Genomic DNA, 15,136 nt, shown 5'->3' with positions numbered 1-15,136 from the left:
GCTGCAATCATTAGCGTCACCATTCCTCTGCTATGCCTCTTGAGAAGTTCCCTGCAAAGCATAAAGGCAGATGCTTTGCGCTCGGAAACGGAGGCAGGGGAAGACAGTATGTCGCTGGATAGTCAGAGCACCCTCCTGTCTATATCTCAGCGCGTTGAGGAGGAGGAGCATGAGGAGGATGAGGAGGAGGGGGAAGAGACAGCTTGGCCCACTGCTGACGGTACCCATGCTGCTTGCCTGTCATCCTTTCAGCGTGTATGGCCTGAGGAGGAGGAGGAGGAGGAGGAGGATCCTGAAAGTGATCTTCCTAGTGAAGACAGCCATGTATTGCGTACAGGTACCCTGGCACACATGGCTGACTTCATGTTAGGATGCCTTTCTCGTGACCCTCGCGTTGCACGCATTCTGGCCACTACGGATTACTGGGTGTACAGACTGCTCGACCCACGGTATAAGGAGAACCTTTCCACTCTCATTCCCGAAGAGGAAAGGGGTTCGAGAGTGTTGCTATACCACAGGACCCTGGCGGACAAGCTGATGGTAAAATTCCCATCCGACAGCGCTAGTGGCAGAAGGCGCAGTTCCGAGGGCCAGGTAGCATAGGAGGTGCGGAGATCGAGCAGCATGTACAGCACAGGCAGTGCAACACTCTTTAAGGCCCTGGACAGCTTTATGGCTCCCCACCAAGACTGTGTCACCGCTCCCCAGTCAAGGCTGAGTCGGCGGGAGCACTGTAAAAGGATGGTGAGGGAGAACGTAGCCGATCGCACGACCGTCCTCCGTGACGCCTCTGCCACCTACAACTACTGGGTGTCGAAGCTGGACACGTGGCCTGAACTCGCGCTGTATGCCCTGGAGGTGCTTGCTTGTCCTGCGGCCAGCATCTTGTCAGAGAGGGTGTTTAGTGCGGCTGGGGGAATCATCACAGATAAGCGTACACGCCTGTCAACCGACAGTGCCGACAGGCTTACACTCATCAAGATGAACAAAGCGTGGATTTCCCCAGACTTCTCTTCTCCACCAGCGGACAGCAGCGATACCTAAGCAATACGTAGGCTGCACCCGCGGATGGAAGCATCGTTCTCTATCACCATCCAAAACGGGGACATTTCTGCTTCATCAATCTGTGTATAATATTCCTCCTCCTCCTCCTGCTCCTCCTCCTGAAACCTCACGTAATCACGCCGAACGGGCAATTTTTCTTAGGGCCACAAGGCTCACTCATATAATTTTTCTAAACAATTTTTATACGTTTCAATGCTCTTAAAAGCGTTGAAACTTTAACTTGAACCAATTTTTCGTTAAACTGGGCTGCCTCCAGGCCTAGTTACCACTTAAGCCACATTAACCAAAGCGATTAATGGGTTTCACCTGCCATCTTGGTTGGGCATGGCCAATTTTTTCTCAGGTACATTAGTACTGTTGGTACACCAATTTTTTGGGGCCCTCACCTACAGTGTAATCATAGTAATTTCTATGTTCTTCGCCTGCACTCATGGTACAGAAAGGTGTGTGGGGTTGGCCTACACTTTAGCTACATAAATGTAACTGGGGCCTTGTCTATACTGCAGCTACTGAAATGTGAAAGAGACTGTTATCTCCCTAAACTGCTGCAATGGGAATGTTACTGGGGCTTGTCTTGAGTGCTACTATTACTGAAATGGAACTAAGACTGCGCTCCCCCTATACTGCTGCTAGTGATATGTTAGTGGGGCCTGTCCCTAATGCTACCGGTGAAATGTTAATAATTCTGGGCTCTGCCTATACCGCTGCTAATGGTATGTCACTGGGGTGTGGAAACAGAGGCTTCACAAAGACATGATGGCAGCGAGGCCATTTCCCACCAACGCTGTTACTGTTAAGGTGCATATAACCACGGACACGTGGAGAGGACACATAGTGCCTCCAAAACATCCCCCTCCTCCTCCAACAATGAAAACATTCTTGGCAAATGCCTTTGCATTGGTCCGTCTGGTGGCAGTCCAAGAATTTCACCTTTAACGACACAACAAGAGAGCACCACCACCATCCCCCGCCACGGCACACTTAAAGGAGATGTCTCGAGGAAGCAGTTAATTTTTTTTTTTGCCCAGTCCCCCCCATTAAACACACATTACTAAGCCCCCCTGTAAATGACATTTCTAGCTGGTTCGTACTTACCGTTCCAGCGTTTCAGCAAGTTATAAAAGTTTCCTCAAGATGGCCGCCGGCTCTTTCCCAGTCGCTCGCTGCAGCCCGACGTGCGCGCTCCCGAGACGCCGCCAGCTGTGTCTCCATGGCAACCGGACGCATCGCAGCCGCCGACCAGACGCCCCGCAGCCGCCGACCAGACAGCAGGTAACCGGCGCTAGCCCCCGGCTCCCCAGCGCTAGCTCCCCCGGCGCAGCGACAGCCCCCCCCCATCGCAGCGACAGCCCCCCCCGGCCTAGCGCTAGCTCCCCCGGCGCAGCGACAGCCCCCCCGGCCTAGCGCTAGCTCCCCCGGCCTAGCGACAGCCCCCCCGGCCTAGCGACAGCCCCCCCCATCGCAGCGACAGCCCCCCCGGCCTAGCGCTAGCTCCCCCGGCGCAGCGACAGCCCCCCCGGCCTAGCGCTAGCTCCCCCGGCCTAGCGACAGCCCCCCCGGCCTAGCGACAGCCCCCCCGGCCTAGCGCTAGCTCCCCCGGCGCAGCGACAGCCCCCCCGGCCTAGCGACAGCCCCCCCGGCCTAGCGACAGCCCCCCCGGCGCAGCGACAGCCCCCCCGGCCTAGCGACAGCCCCCCCCATCGCAGCGACAGCCCCCCCGGCCTAGCGCTAGCTCCCCCGGCGCAGCGGCAGCCCCCCCGGCCTAGCGACAGCCCCCCCGGCCTAGCGCTAGCTCCCCCGGCGCAGCGACAGCCCCCCCGGCCTAGCGCTAGCTCCCCCGGCGCAGCGACAGCCCCCCCGGCCTAGCGCTAGCTCCCCCGGCCTAGCGACAGCCCCCCCGGCCTAGCGACAGCCCCCCCCATCGCAGCGACAGCCCCCCGGCCTAGCGCTAGCTCCCCCGGCGCAGCGACAGCCCCCCCGGCCTAGCGCTAGCTCCCCCGGCCTAGCGACAGCCCCCCCGGCCTAGCGACAGCCCCCCCGGCCTAGCGCTAGCTCCCCCGGCGCAGCGACAGCCCCCCCGGCCTAGCGACAGCCCCCCCGGCCTAGCGACAGCCCCCCCGGCGCAGCGACAGCCCCCCCGGCCTAGCGACAGCCCCCCCCATCGCAGCGACAGCCCCCCCGGCCTAGCGCTAGCTCCCCCGGCGCAGCGGCAGCCCCCCCGGCCTAGCGACAGCCCCCCCGGCCTAGCGCTAGCTCCCCCGGCGCAGCGGCAGCCCCCCCCGACCCATCACTTACCTGGGAGGCTTCTCGGGGCTGCTGGGCTGGGCTGGGCTGGGCTGGGCTGGGCTGGGCTGGTCTTCTCCGCTGGGCAGCTCCAGTTTCTGCACCTTCCTCTAACAGAGGATGGTGCAGAATGGCCGCTTCAGCGCGCTCCCGAGCAGTGACAGCTCGTCTGCGCATGCGCAGAAGAGCTGTAGCGGGGAGCACACTGAAGCGGCTCGTGCTGAATGGAGAAGACCGGACTGCGCAAGCGCGTCTAAAAAAGCAAGCTGCCAGCGAATTTAGACGGAACCATGGAGACGAGGACGCTAGCAACGGAGCAGGTAAGTGGAATAACTTCTGTATGGCTCATATTTAATGCACAATGTACATTACAAAGTGCATTAATATGGCCATACAGAAGTGTATAACCCCACTTGGTTTCGCGAGACCACCCCTTTAATCCTGGCCAGATTCCGAAAACCAACTACATTAAACCGCGCTACTAGGTCCGCAGTCACCACCACATTACCACCAACGAGGTTACTGTTAAGGTACATATTACCAGTCTGACTGGGGCATGCAGTGTGGGCCGAAGCCCACCTGCATTGTATCTGACGTTAGCTCTGCTGAGTGGGGCACTGCAATGGGATTTATTTATGTACCGCCGGTGGCTTCCTGGCACCCACCCATGCTGTGGGTCCACAGGGAGTTGTTACTACATCTGTCCACTTGTAAAGAACCCCAGTCTGACTGGGGCATGCAGTGTGGGCCGAAGCCCACCTGCATTAACCACGACATTACCTCAGCTGTGATGGGCAATGCAATGGGATTTATTTATGTACCACCGGTGGGTTCCAGGGAGCCACCCATGCTGTAGGTGCACACAGAGTTTAACCTACATCTGTCCACTTGTAAAGAACCCCAGTCAGACTGGGGCATGCAGTGTGGGCCGAAGCCCACCTGTATTAAGCACGACATTACCTCAGCTGTGATGGGCAATGCAATGGGATTTATGTATGTACCACCGGTGGGTTCCAGGGAGCCACCCATGCTGTAGGTGCACACGGAGTTTAACCTACATCTGTCCACTTGTAAAGAACCCCAGTCAGACTGGGGCATGCAGTGTGGGCCGAAGCCCACCTGTATTAAGCACGACATTACCTCAGCTGTGATGGGCAATGCAATGGGATTTATTTATGTACCGCCGGTGGCTTCCTGGCACCCACCCATGCTGTGGGTCCACAGGGAGTTGTTACTACATCTGTCCACTTGTAAAGAACCCCAGTCTGACTGGGGCATGCAGTGTGGGCCGAAGCCCACCTGCATTAACCACGACATTACCTCAGCTGTGATGGGCAATGCAATGGGATTTATTTATGTACCACCGGTGGGTTCCAGGGAGCCACCCATGCTGTAGGTGCACACGGAGTTTAACCTACATCTGTCCACTTGTAAAGAACCCCAGTCTGACTGGGGCATGCAGTGTGGGCCGAAGCCCACCTGCATTAACCACGACATTACCTCAGCTGTGATGGGCAATGCAATGGGATTTATTTATGTACCATCGGTGGGTTCCAGGGAGCCACCCATGCTGTAGGTGCACACGGAGTTTAACCTACATCTGTCCACTTGTAAAGAACCCCAGTCAGACTGGGGCATGCAGTGTGGGCCGAAGCCCACCTGTATTAAGCACGACATTACCTCAGCTGTGATGGGCAATGCAATGGGATTTATTTATGTACCGCCGGTGGCTTCCTGGCACCCACCCATGCTGTGGGTCCACAGGGAGTTGTTACTACATCTGTCCACTTGTAAAGAACCCCAGTCAGACTGGGGCATGCAGTGTGGGCCGAAGCCCACCTGCATTAACCACGACATTACCTCAGCTGTGATGGGCAATGCAATGGGATTTATTTATGTACCACCGGTGGGTTCCAGTGAGCCACCCATGCTGTAGGTGCACACAGAGTTTAACCTACATCTGTCCACTTGTAAAGAACCCCAGTCTGACTGGGGCATGCAGTGTGGGCCGAAGCCCACCTGCATTAACCACGACATTACCTCAGCTGTGATGGGCAATGCAATGGGATTTATTTATGTACCACCGGTGGGTTCCAGGGAGCCACCCATGCTGTAGGTGCACACGGAGTTTAACCTACATCTGTCCACTTGTAAAGAACCCCAGTCAGACTGGGGCATGCAGTGTGGGCCGAAGCCCACCTGTATTAAGCACGACATTACCTCAGCTGTGATGGGCAATGCAATGGGATTTATTTATGTACCGCCGGTGGCTTCCTGGCACCCACCCATGCTGTGGGTCCACAGGGAGTTGTTACTACATCTGTCCACTTGTAAAGAACCCCAGTCAGACTGGGGCATGCAGTGTGGGCCGAAGCCCACCTGTATTAAGCACGACATTACCTCAGCTGTGATGGGCAATGCAATGGGATATTTTTATGTACCGCCGGTGGGTTCCAGGGAGCCACCCATGCTGTGGGTGCACACGGAATTCCCATTGCGGAGTTGGACCTGGCTGTGACTATTTATAAAAAAACGCGGTCTGACTGGGGCATGAAGACACCTTGACAGAATGAATAGTGTGTGGCACATAGGTTCCCCATTGCTATGCGCACGTGTGCAGCTCCAGATGGAGGTGGCACAGGATTGGATTTCTCATTGCTTCTGTACAGCATTGTGGACTATCGGCCCACCCCTTTTATGGGGGGGTCGTTGCCTAGGCATGCCAACCCTCTGCAGTGTGTGCCTGCTTTTCCTCTGGCAGACGCACTTATAAATAGACATGAGGGTGGCGTGGCATGAGGGCAGCTGAAGGCTGGGCAGGGACAATTTGGTGTACGCTGTGGACACTGTCGTGCGGGGGGGGGGGGTTGGGCAGCATGTAACACAGGAGAAGTGGCAGCGGAGTGTCATGCAGGCAGTGATTGTGCTTTGTTGGAGGTAGTGTGGTGCTTAGCTAAGGTATGCCATGCTAATGAGGGCTTTTCAGAAGTAAAAGTTGTTGGGGGGGGGGGGGCACTCTTGCCGGTATTGTGGCTTAATAGTGGGACCTGTGAACTTGAGATGCAGCCCAACATGTAGCCCCTCGCCTGCCCTATCCGTTGCTGTGTCGTTCCCATCACTTTCTTGAATTGCCCAGATTTTCACACATGAAAACCTTAGCGAGCATCGGCGAAATACAAAAATGCTCAGGTCGCCCATTGACTTTAATGGGGTTCGTTACTCGAAACGAACCCTGAAGCATCGCGATAATTTCGTCTCGAGTAACGAGCACCCGAGCATTTTGGTGCTCGCTCATCTCTACTAAAGATACATCAAAGGCACACCCACCAATTTCCGGTTACTCCCCCAGTATATACATAAAAGCATACAGGCAATATATACATGTAACAGGCCACATGTAGTCAGGCTAATTCGCTCCAGGCATCCGGTGTGTGTGTAAAAACTCTGTTCAGTATCATGCCCCCGTCACCATAGATCAACTACGCAGGCACAAGACAACGCGTCATACCCGTCAGAGTGCCCGCATGAGGAAGATAGCCCAGGCTTCAAGTCTATGGTTAACCTATCTACACCTCAATAAGTCGGTGTTAATAGGCAAAACAAGCCTGAAAGAGCACCTCTCTGATCTCCCTCTATGTACACACCCCAAATCTATACAAGGGAGGGGGATGGAGAAGAGATGAGGGCATAGATTTCGGTATCTTGACCTTAGTGGGTGGGTTCCTTATGAGATACCAATCCTTCCATGCCCCCTCCCTTCTTCTTTTCATAATACCATCTCTGTTTTATGACTGATTCCCCTCTATTTTCCTTTGGTTTAGGTTATTGGTTTAGAGCAGTGGTTCCCAAACTTTTTCAGCCACGGAGCCCTTTATGAAGCAAACATTTCTCGTGGAGCCCCAAAGCGGGACAGAGGGTGTGGTCAAGGGAGGTGTTATGGGCGTGGCTTATCACAACATAATATTTTTACCTCTGTCTATATAAAAAGGACAGAGAGTAATACTGGAGCGCTGGATGGACTATTGATATATACTATATTTAAAATTAACTATTGTAAATTACACAGCAAATCCGCCTTGTCTAGTAATAGTGACCCCTATATTGGTGGCCCCAGTAGTAATAGTGTCTCCTATATTGGCCCCAGTAGTAATAGTGACCTCCACAGTGGCCTCAGTAGTAATAGTGTCTCCTTTATTAGCTCCCGTAGTAATAGCAACCCCTATTGCGGCAACAGTAGTAATAGGTGACCCCTGTTGTGGTCCCAGTAGTAAAAGGTAACCCCTATGACAACCACAGTAGTAATAGCGTCCCCCACAATGGCCTCAATAGTAATATTAACATCACATTAACCCCAGTAGTAATATTAACCCCACAGTAGCCCTAGTAATAATAGCCCCCTCCCAACCCATATACTTACCTCCTCCTTGTAGTTAGTGCCGCTCCTCCTTTTCTTACCGCTGATCCCGGGTGTACACTGATGGCAGTGTGTGTGCCTGAAACGTTTTCTCCCTTCTCATCTCCGATGGAACTAAAAAGGAGAGGACTCAGGGGAGGAGGATCCCGGGTGCATACACTGACGGCAGAGTGTGCACCGGGATCATTGCAGCCAGCAGCGCCGCTACGTGATTACCAGCCGGGTAGCTGCGGTACCCTGGCTGGTAATCACTATCGGGGTGCGCAGCCATTGGCGCGCGTGCCCCCATCGTCACGATTGCAATAGGTTCGCCACCACGGACCTAGACCCTCAGTTGGAGCTCCTGACTTCGATCTTAAGCGCCGGAAAATCGCCAATCTAAACAAATGCATTGGAATCCAATGCTTCAAAAGGCTGTGATTTTTGACTGATGCCTTATCGTGGCAAAATAGCCATGATAAAACGTTTCTGTGAATAAGGCCTAAGGACTTATTTAGACGACCGTATATCGGCTCGGTTTTCACGGCAAGCCGATATACGGTGTCCTTGTCCGCAGTGGGGGGGGGGGAATGGAAGAGCCAGGAGCAAGAACTGTGCTCCTTCCCCGCCCCTCGCCACTATTTGCAATGGGAGGGGCGGGGACGGAGCTAAGCCCCCCTGGGACTTAGCTCTGCCCCTGTCTCGCCCCCTTCTATTGCAAATAGTGGCAAGGGGCGGAGAGGGGGCGGGAGCTCAGGTCCTGCTCCTGGCTCTTCCATCCTCCCCCCCTGCAGACAAGGACACCGTATATCGGCTTGGCGTGAAAATTGAGCCGATATACGATCGCCTAAATAAGCCCTAAGGCTGGTTACATATTTGCATATTTTCACGCACATGAACGCCGCATATTTGCAAAATAATCAAGGCATATATTTTGCTGCTTTTTTTGAATGCAAGGTATGTAAATTTGTGCGATTCAAAAAAATATGCACCAATGCTCCTCTAATGAGTTCAAGATGTGTTCTTTTCCTGCACAATTATGCAGCATATCAAGCATCTTCTAGAGTATAGGAGACATTTGCACATCCCTACTGACTTCTATGGTGAAATTGCGGATGGATGATATCGTATGTACACGTATGCGATGTCAGTTACCTCCACAGACTTAGGGTGACCCCTTTTGTGGCCCCAGTAGAGTGTATGCACAAATACGCTTACCTCAGCGTAACGTATTTGTGCATTGTACAAAGTTCAATGGCACGCATGTCTGCACATAGTACTGTACGTTTTTGCGCACATAGGGCTTTTCCTTTGCGCAAAAACAGAACATAGGTTCTAATTCACTGCGTATTGCACATGCAAATACAGGCGTGTGAATCCGGCCTTACATGAATGTTCCAATTTGTAGGCAATATGTCATCGCCGAGCCCTAACCTTACCCTGTCTAGCATTTAAGGAGTTAACAGAGCAACCCATCAGGTGCATTTAGATGGGGGCAGGGTTGAGGTGGGCGGATCACGTGCTCTCAGCAGATGAAGAAGGGTATAAAGGGCAGCTGAGCAGATTAGGGCATCAGATGGGCAAGAGCTGGTGGTGGTAGGAAACATGGCGGATGAGATCAGGCGCTTACCTAACCTACAAAGGTTTAAAACTGGCAATCGCTATCTGCGCGTTGCGATGGCGGAATCTGTGGGAACTCTCATATTAGTTGTAAGTAAAGAGTTGTTAGATGTTATAATTAACCCCTATAAGTTTGGGGTCCTGCACTGCCCACTTGGGCGTCAATGGCTGCCACACTTTGCTAGTAATATAGCCCTTCCACTGCAAACTCCTGTGGCTGTTGGCCGCTATGGATGGGAAGGGTTTGGGCTGCAGTGTGGGAACCTGGCCTTATGCCGACCTCAGTTGCTGAAGACTTTGCTCCAGAGATGTGTTCCTGTTGTGGATTTTGGTGCAGATTTGCTGTGGATTCCACCCCCTAATTCGAGGCTCTGCAATCTGTGGTGAAACTGCTGCAGATTTAGGGAATGTAGTTGAGAACTGGCCTGGCTGTCGATGGTGGTCTTGCTAATATCGGGGAGTTCTCTCTCTCTCTCCTCTTCCACACACACCTGTGGAAGAATTGGCTACATGTGAACACACCTTAAGGGTATGTTCATACCTGGCAGATTTGCTGTGGCTTTTCTGCAGTAGAGAAAAATCTGCTGTAGACTTGCTGTGGATCGATCTTGGCCATGTGTGACCTATCGGTGTCCTCACACAGCCCCAAATGCTGCAGAAAACCACCAGTGAATCCTCAGCTCAATGGTAGAAACTTGCAGTGAATCGTAACCTTGGCTTACCAAAGGTTGAAATCTGCAGCATAAATGGACACCTACTGCAGGTTTAGAATGGATGAGATTTTAAGTCTTGGACCCTAAATTTGAAGTGTGAAATTCATAGCGCATGTGAACCAAAATGAGCATCATTGGGTGTAGAAGTTGCAGCTTTCGTTACAGCAATTCTAGCCTGGGCGACTGAACCCTTAGTCTACAAGGGGGGGGGGGGGGGGGGGGCTGACTTGCAGTGGGCATTCTGCTGTGGGAAGCCTGCCTCCAGACCTGCACCACTTGGTGCGGATTGTGAAATGGGTTTTATCATGTATTCCCATGAGTAATTCACCCCCATTGAGAAGAGCTGAATTCCACAGTGGAAATGGTGATAGAAATGACATGCTGCAGTATCGCATACCACACCACATGTCAATTTACACGCTGTCGAGATTATTTCCATAGCATGTGGTTGAGACTCAAAATCTCATCCACCTTGCTGCTACTGTAAAGGCTGTGCAATCTCAGTGCAGAAGGTTCATATGGAAATTGCATGCCAAATCCGCCCCATCTTCACACTGGATATTCTGCAGCATCTACACTACAAGGCATGTGGAAGAGATTTTTTTTTTAGATATTCACATGTTGTAGAAAAGTTCTGTAATAAATCTGCATCTTTCAAAAATGCAGCAGTCTCTAAGTCCACAGCACACCTACTTATGCTGTGGAACTCACTACAAAGGGTGAAACCTGTTAGTCTGTAGTGTAAAATGACTGGCTGCAGGTTCAGTATCCACAGCGGTCTACAGATATTCCTGCTGCAATCCCTGATCTCCCGTACAATCAAATCTTGCTTTTTTTTTTTTTAATTGAAATAAAGCCAATGGCTGTTACAAGCGGATAACCGTAAGTGTGCCCGACCTCTAAAAGTATAATCTGCTTTGTGCTTGCCCCTGGCTAGTTTTGCAGCATGGCTGTGAGTGCAGTTGAAATAAATGCATTGCCTTGCATTGCCTTCCAAAACCTGACATGTCTTTCTCTCCCCTCTAGCTATGTGGCTGTGGTTCTGTAGCTCAGATGGAGTTGAGTGGTTTTGCCAAAGCTCAGTTTCTCAGTGTCAACATCGCATTTGGTTTTGCAGTAACTGCTGGTTCCTATGTCAGCGCTGGAGTCTCAGGTGAGCAGTTCAATATGAAAGCCTACTGATGGTCTACATGAGAACTTGTCACTGAACACTGGGGCTCATCATGGTCTATTAAGCTATTTCTAATTGCATGTTTTTAATGTGGGGGGAACATAGCATTTTCTGGTGATGAGTAGGATACACAAATAAACAGTCTTCCGCACACAGACAAGATGTTTGTGCCTGAGTCTTGGGTGCTGCTTGCATTTGACCTTGCTAGTCCTCTACTGATCCTCAGTTATATCCTGTATTATACTCCAGAGCTGCACTTGCTGTTCTGCTGAGTCATTATGTACATAGTTATAGGACAAAACGTCAATATTTGATGGAAAGATCTCTGCATCTCTCCAAACCCTCCACGCAGAGCTGATATAGATGCAGAATGGGGGGGGTCTTCTTGCTGCAGTCAACTACCAATCCACAAAACGGCATGTAAGCTTTCGACTCTTATCAGAAGCCATGCAGCCAAAAGAGCATCTCAAACACAGCAATTCATGGCAAAACACTTCAGTCTTTCAGATCAATAACTGGTGGCACAACAAAGACTGCCATTCTACATGTGAGGGTGATCTAAGTTCCAGTGGCTGTTTTGTCTCTAATTCCCAGTTTTTTTTTTTGTTTTTTTTTTTCAGGCGCTCACCTTAATCCAGCAGTGTCCTTGGCCATGTTTATCCTCAGGAAGATCACTTGGAGGCTGCTGCTAGTCTACTGCTTGGCACAGTTTATTGGTGCTCTATTTGGTGCCGGATTTGTGTATCTTGTGTATTTCGGTAAGAAATCAAGCAATGATTAAGTTACAGCTGACTTCTTGAGGGGAAATCCCAATGGGCTTATTTTTGGAAAAATGTTTTAACAAAGGATTGTAGAAGACGAGCTTTCCCTTCTGACTCAACCAGGGTAATATGCAGCCACAAAGTAAAACGTGTAGATGGCTCCAAATTGACCCCATATCCTATAATGCTTTGCCTCATTCGGCTGCTCCCTGCACTCATCTGTTGTATCTCCTGGTTTGTTTTCCATTGGTGCAATCTAGATGCCCTTTACGTTTACGGTGGTGGCAACTGGACGGTGTATGGACCACAGGCAACTGCTGGGATATTTGCCTCCTATCCATCAGAACATCTGGGTGCAATTAATGGAATCGTAGATCAGGTAAAGTTGTCTTCATGTTGGGAAATTCTAAGAAAAAAAGGCTAAATGAAATCTAAAACTTCATGTGTAGTAAAAAAAAAAAAAAAAATACAAAAGACTAGAGCTAGATGTGGACACTGGTTGCAGCCTGTAGTCCTGGCTTAAAGGTCTGAAATGCATCTGTTTTGAGTCACTCATGTCGGCATCAAACTGAAAAGTATGTTGGAAAGCATTTTAAGGAGATGTGTACTGCTGACAGCCTCACTAATAACATTGCTAGCAATGCTAACTAGCCAAAGAGTTGCTAGGCCCTACCAAACAATACGCCTCCTTCAGTTGTCTGCAGGCAAACTAGACCACCATACATGGCAGTGGAACTTTAAAACCAATTCCTATGAGTGAGTTACTCCTGACCTATATAGTACCCACAAGTCACTAATGCCCAATGGCGTCTCCAGCTGTAACTGACATTACTGAAACTTGGAGCCCCCCCAAGCCAAAACAACAAATAGAAGTTGAGACCCCTTGTGTTTAATGCATGCCATGAATACAGTTTATGGTATTCACTTACATGGGGCTTTAAATATTGAATAAAAAGAACCAACCTTACACAACTGGTATCACCACTTCATAACTATCTACTATAAAATATTACACTATCAAACCGATAATTATATACAATAGTCAATTGTGTGATCTGTGGTGCTGGTTTTAATATAACCCTTGTATACAGTGCAACCAGAAAAATGACCAATGAGACTTCTGCAACTATTGAGTAAAACTAACTCACCAAAAATCTGAATGGAGATGTTTGTCTTGGTCAGTTGAAGATGTTTTGGCTGTATTCTATGACTTTCTGTATGTTTTGCCTTAGATCATTGCTACTGCTACCTTGATGATCTGCATTCTAGCCATCATTGATCGAGACAATAACTCAGTCCCCCGAGGTCTTCAGCCAATTGTTGTTGGAATTGTAGTTCTACTAGTCGGTCTTTCTATGGGTTTCAACTGTGGCTATCCCATTAATCCAGCTCGAGACCTGGCACCTCGGATCTTCACAGCTGTGGCTGGCTGGGGTTCAGAAGTCTTCAGGTAACTTTCCACCATTCTAATATGTCCACTTCTAGTTGCATTACAGTAGCTATTAATGGGAACTATCATTGTCATACCCATAACCAGCATTTTGGTCTTGTGTGGGAGGGTTTTTCTATTCCCACTTCCCTGTTTATAATTTTAGTTTGGATTAAGATCCACCAAAGGCTGCATTCCCACGAACATATATCGGCTCGGTTTTCATGCCGAGCCGATATGTCGTCCTCATCTACAGGGGAAGGGGGATGGAAGAGCCAGGAGCAGGAACTGAGCTCCCGCCCCTCTCTGCCTCCTCTCTGCCCCTCTGCACTATTTGTAATGGAGCTGGGGTGGGGCTAAGTTCCAAGAATTAGCCCTGCCCCCACTGCAAATGGTGCAGAGGGGGCAGGAGCTCAGTTTCTGCTCCTGGCTCTTCCATCCTCTTCCCACCCCCCTGCAGATGAGGACGACGTATATCAGCTCGGCATGAAAATCGAGCTGACATACGTTCGTGGGAATGCAGCCCACGGTTTAGGCTTAACAAAAAGCCCCACTAAATGACTAATTGTAAGATAAGCACTTGCATGCAGATCCATGTGTGAGAGCCTCCTTTCACCCCAGTTCTGACAATGGGTCTCATGGAATGGCCCCCCTCTTCCTGCCATACTAAGTTGCCTCAGCCATAACTGAAAAGGGGCCAAAGGGGCAGCCTTGATAACACTATGGGCAGAGAGTCCATACCACATAACCTAGTTATCGTAACTGGGTCAAAACTGGAGGTTCTAATACTGCAGGTTCATGTAGGTATTTAGGCTCCCTAGAAACCCCAATTTACTTCTCAGACAACTAGTAACCTTAATTTGTTTATCTTCTAGGGCTGGTGACTACTGGTGGTGGATACCAGTAGTGTGTCCCATGTTTGGAGGGGCTGTTGGGGTATTTATTTATGTAATGCTCATTGCACTACATCTACCAGAAGGTGGAGAGGAACGTCGGCCCCCAGAATACGAGATGGTGGTGGCTGCATCGGCAACATAAGCTGGATGTAGTCGTCTGACTCAGAATTTTAATACACATCACATTGTAAACTTTCACTCTGCTGGTGTTTTATATTTTTATCCTTTTACTATTTTGAAATCCTGTTCATGTTGAGAAAAGTGAAATCCACTACATAATAAAGTACTTAATCATTTTAATCTCAATAAAGCTTACATGAAACCTTTGCAGATAAAGAGCCTTATTTGAGTGTGCTGCATGGGGCAACATGGGTCATATGTCACACATGCAGTTTGGAATTTTTCAAAAAAAGGGATCCTGGGGGTCATGATTTGTGTGGCATGCTGCCTGAAATGCATTGACCAAACCTCTTTTGATTGGCTTGGTTCCTCTTGGATGCTTGGTACAGCTGAGGTGAACAGACTCAAACTGTTGTGACATCTTGCAGTCTGAAGTCTTTGTGTAAATCAGTACATGTAAGCAGAAGAAACTCTGTAATAAGCACTGATATCTTACTCTGCTCCAGTCTGCATTGCCTCTCCCTACCTGGTGGATCTCAAAATATTCAGAACCCTCTACAATTGCCAGAAATGGTACATGTAAAAAAGATCCTCATCTGCCGAGTTCTACTTTTGGACTTGGAATACTATGTTACTTGGTAAAAGGTGGTGATGCGCAACAATGTTGATGGCCTAGCCTTAGGAT

General features: G+C 50.2%; 1 protein-coding gene across 1 annotated transcript; it reads left to right on the top strand.

Annotated features, from left to right (window-relative positions):
- Positions 1–9,346: 9,346 nt before the first annotated feature.
- Positions 9,347–14,473, top strand: LOC136626468 (aquaporin-3-like). Its single transcript, XM_066601530.1, has 6 exons — positions 9,347–9,451; positions 11,101–11,227; positions 11,866–12,003; positions 12,267–12,385; positions 13,239–13,456; positions 14,311–14,473. The coding sequence occupies exons 1-6, from the start codon at positions 9,347–9,349 to the stop codon at positions 14,471–14,473; spliced, it is 870 nt and encodes a 289-aa protein (XP_066457627.1).
- Positions 14,474–15,136: the final 663 nt, after the last annotated feature.

The sequence above is a fragment of the Eleutherodactylus coqui genome, chromosome 4 (assembly GCF_035609145.1).
Source record: "Eleutherodactylus coqui strain aEleCoq1 chromosome 4, aEleCoq1.hap1, whole genome shotgun sequence".
Taxonomy (NCBI): domain Eukaryota; kingdom Metazoa; phylum Chordata; class Amphibia; order Anura; family Eleutherodactylidae; genus Eleutherodactylus; species Eleutherodactylus coqui.
This window is presented reverse-complemented; position numbering and strand designations above follow the sequence as displayed.

Bases quoted from the DNA above. Each gene is read 5' to 3' on its own strand.
- LOC136626468 (XM_066601530.1), top strand. From the start codon at position 9,347: ATGGCGGATGAGATCAGGCGCTTACCTAACCTACAAAGGTTTAAAACT. The intron at 12,004-12,266 runs GTAAGAAATCAA...GGTGCAATCTAG, and splicing joins TGTGTATCTTGTGTATTTCG to ATGCCCTTTACGTTTACGGT. The intron at 13,457-14,310 runs GTAACTTTCCAC...TTTATCTTCTAG, and splicing joins TGGGGTTCAGAAGTCTTCAG to GGCTGGTGACTACTGGTGGT.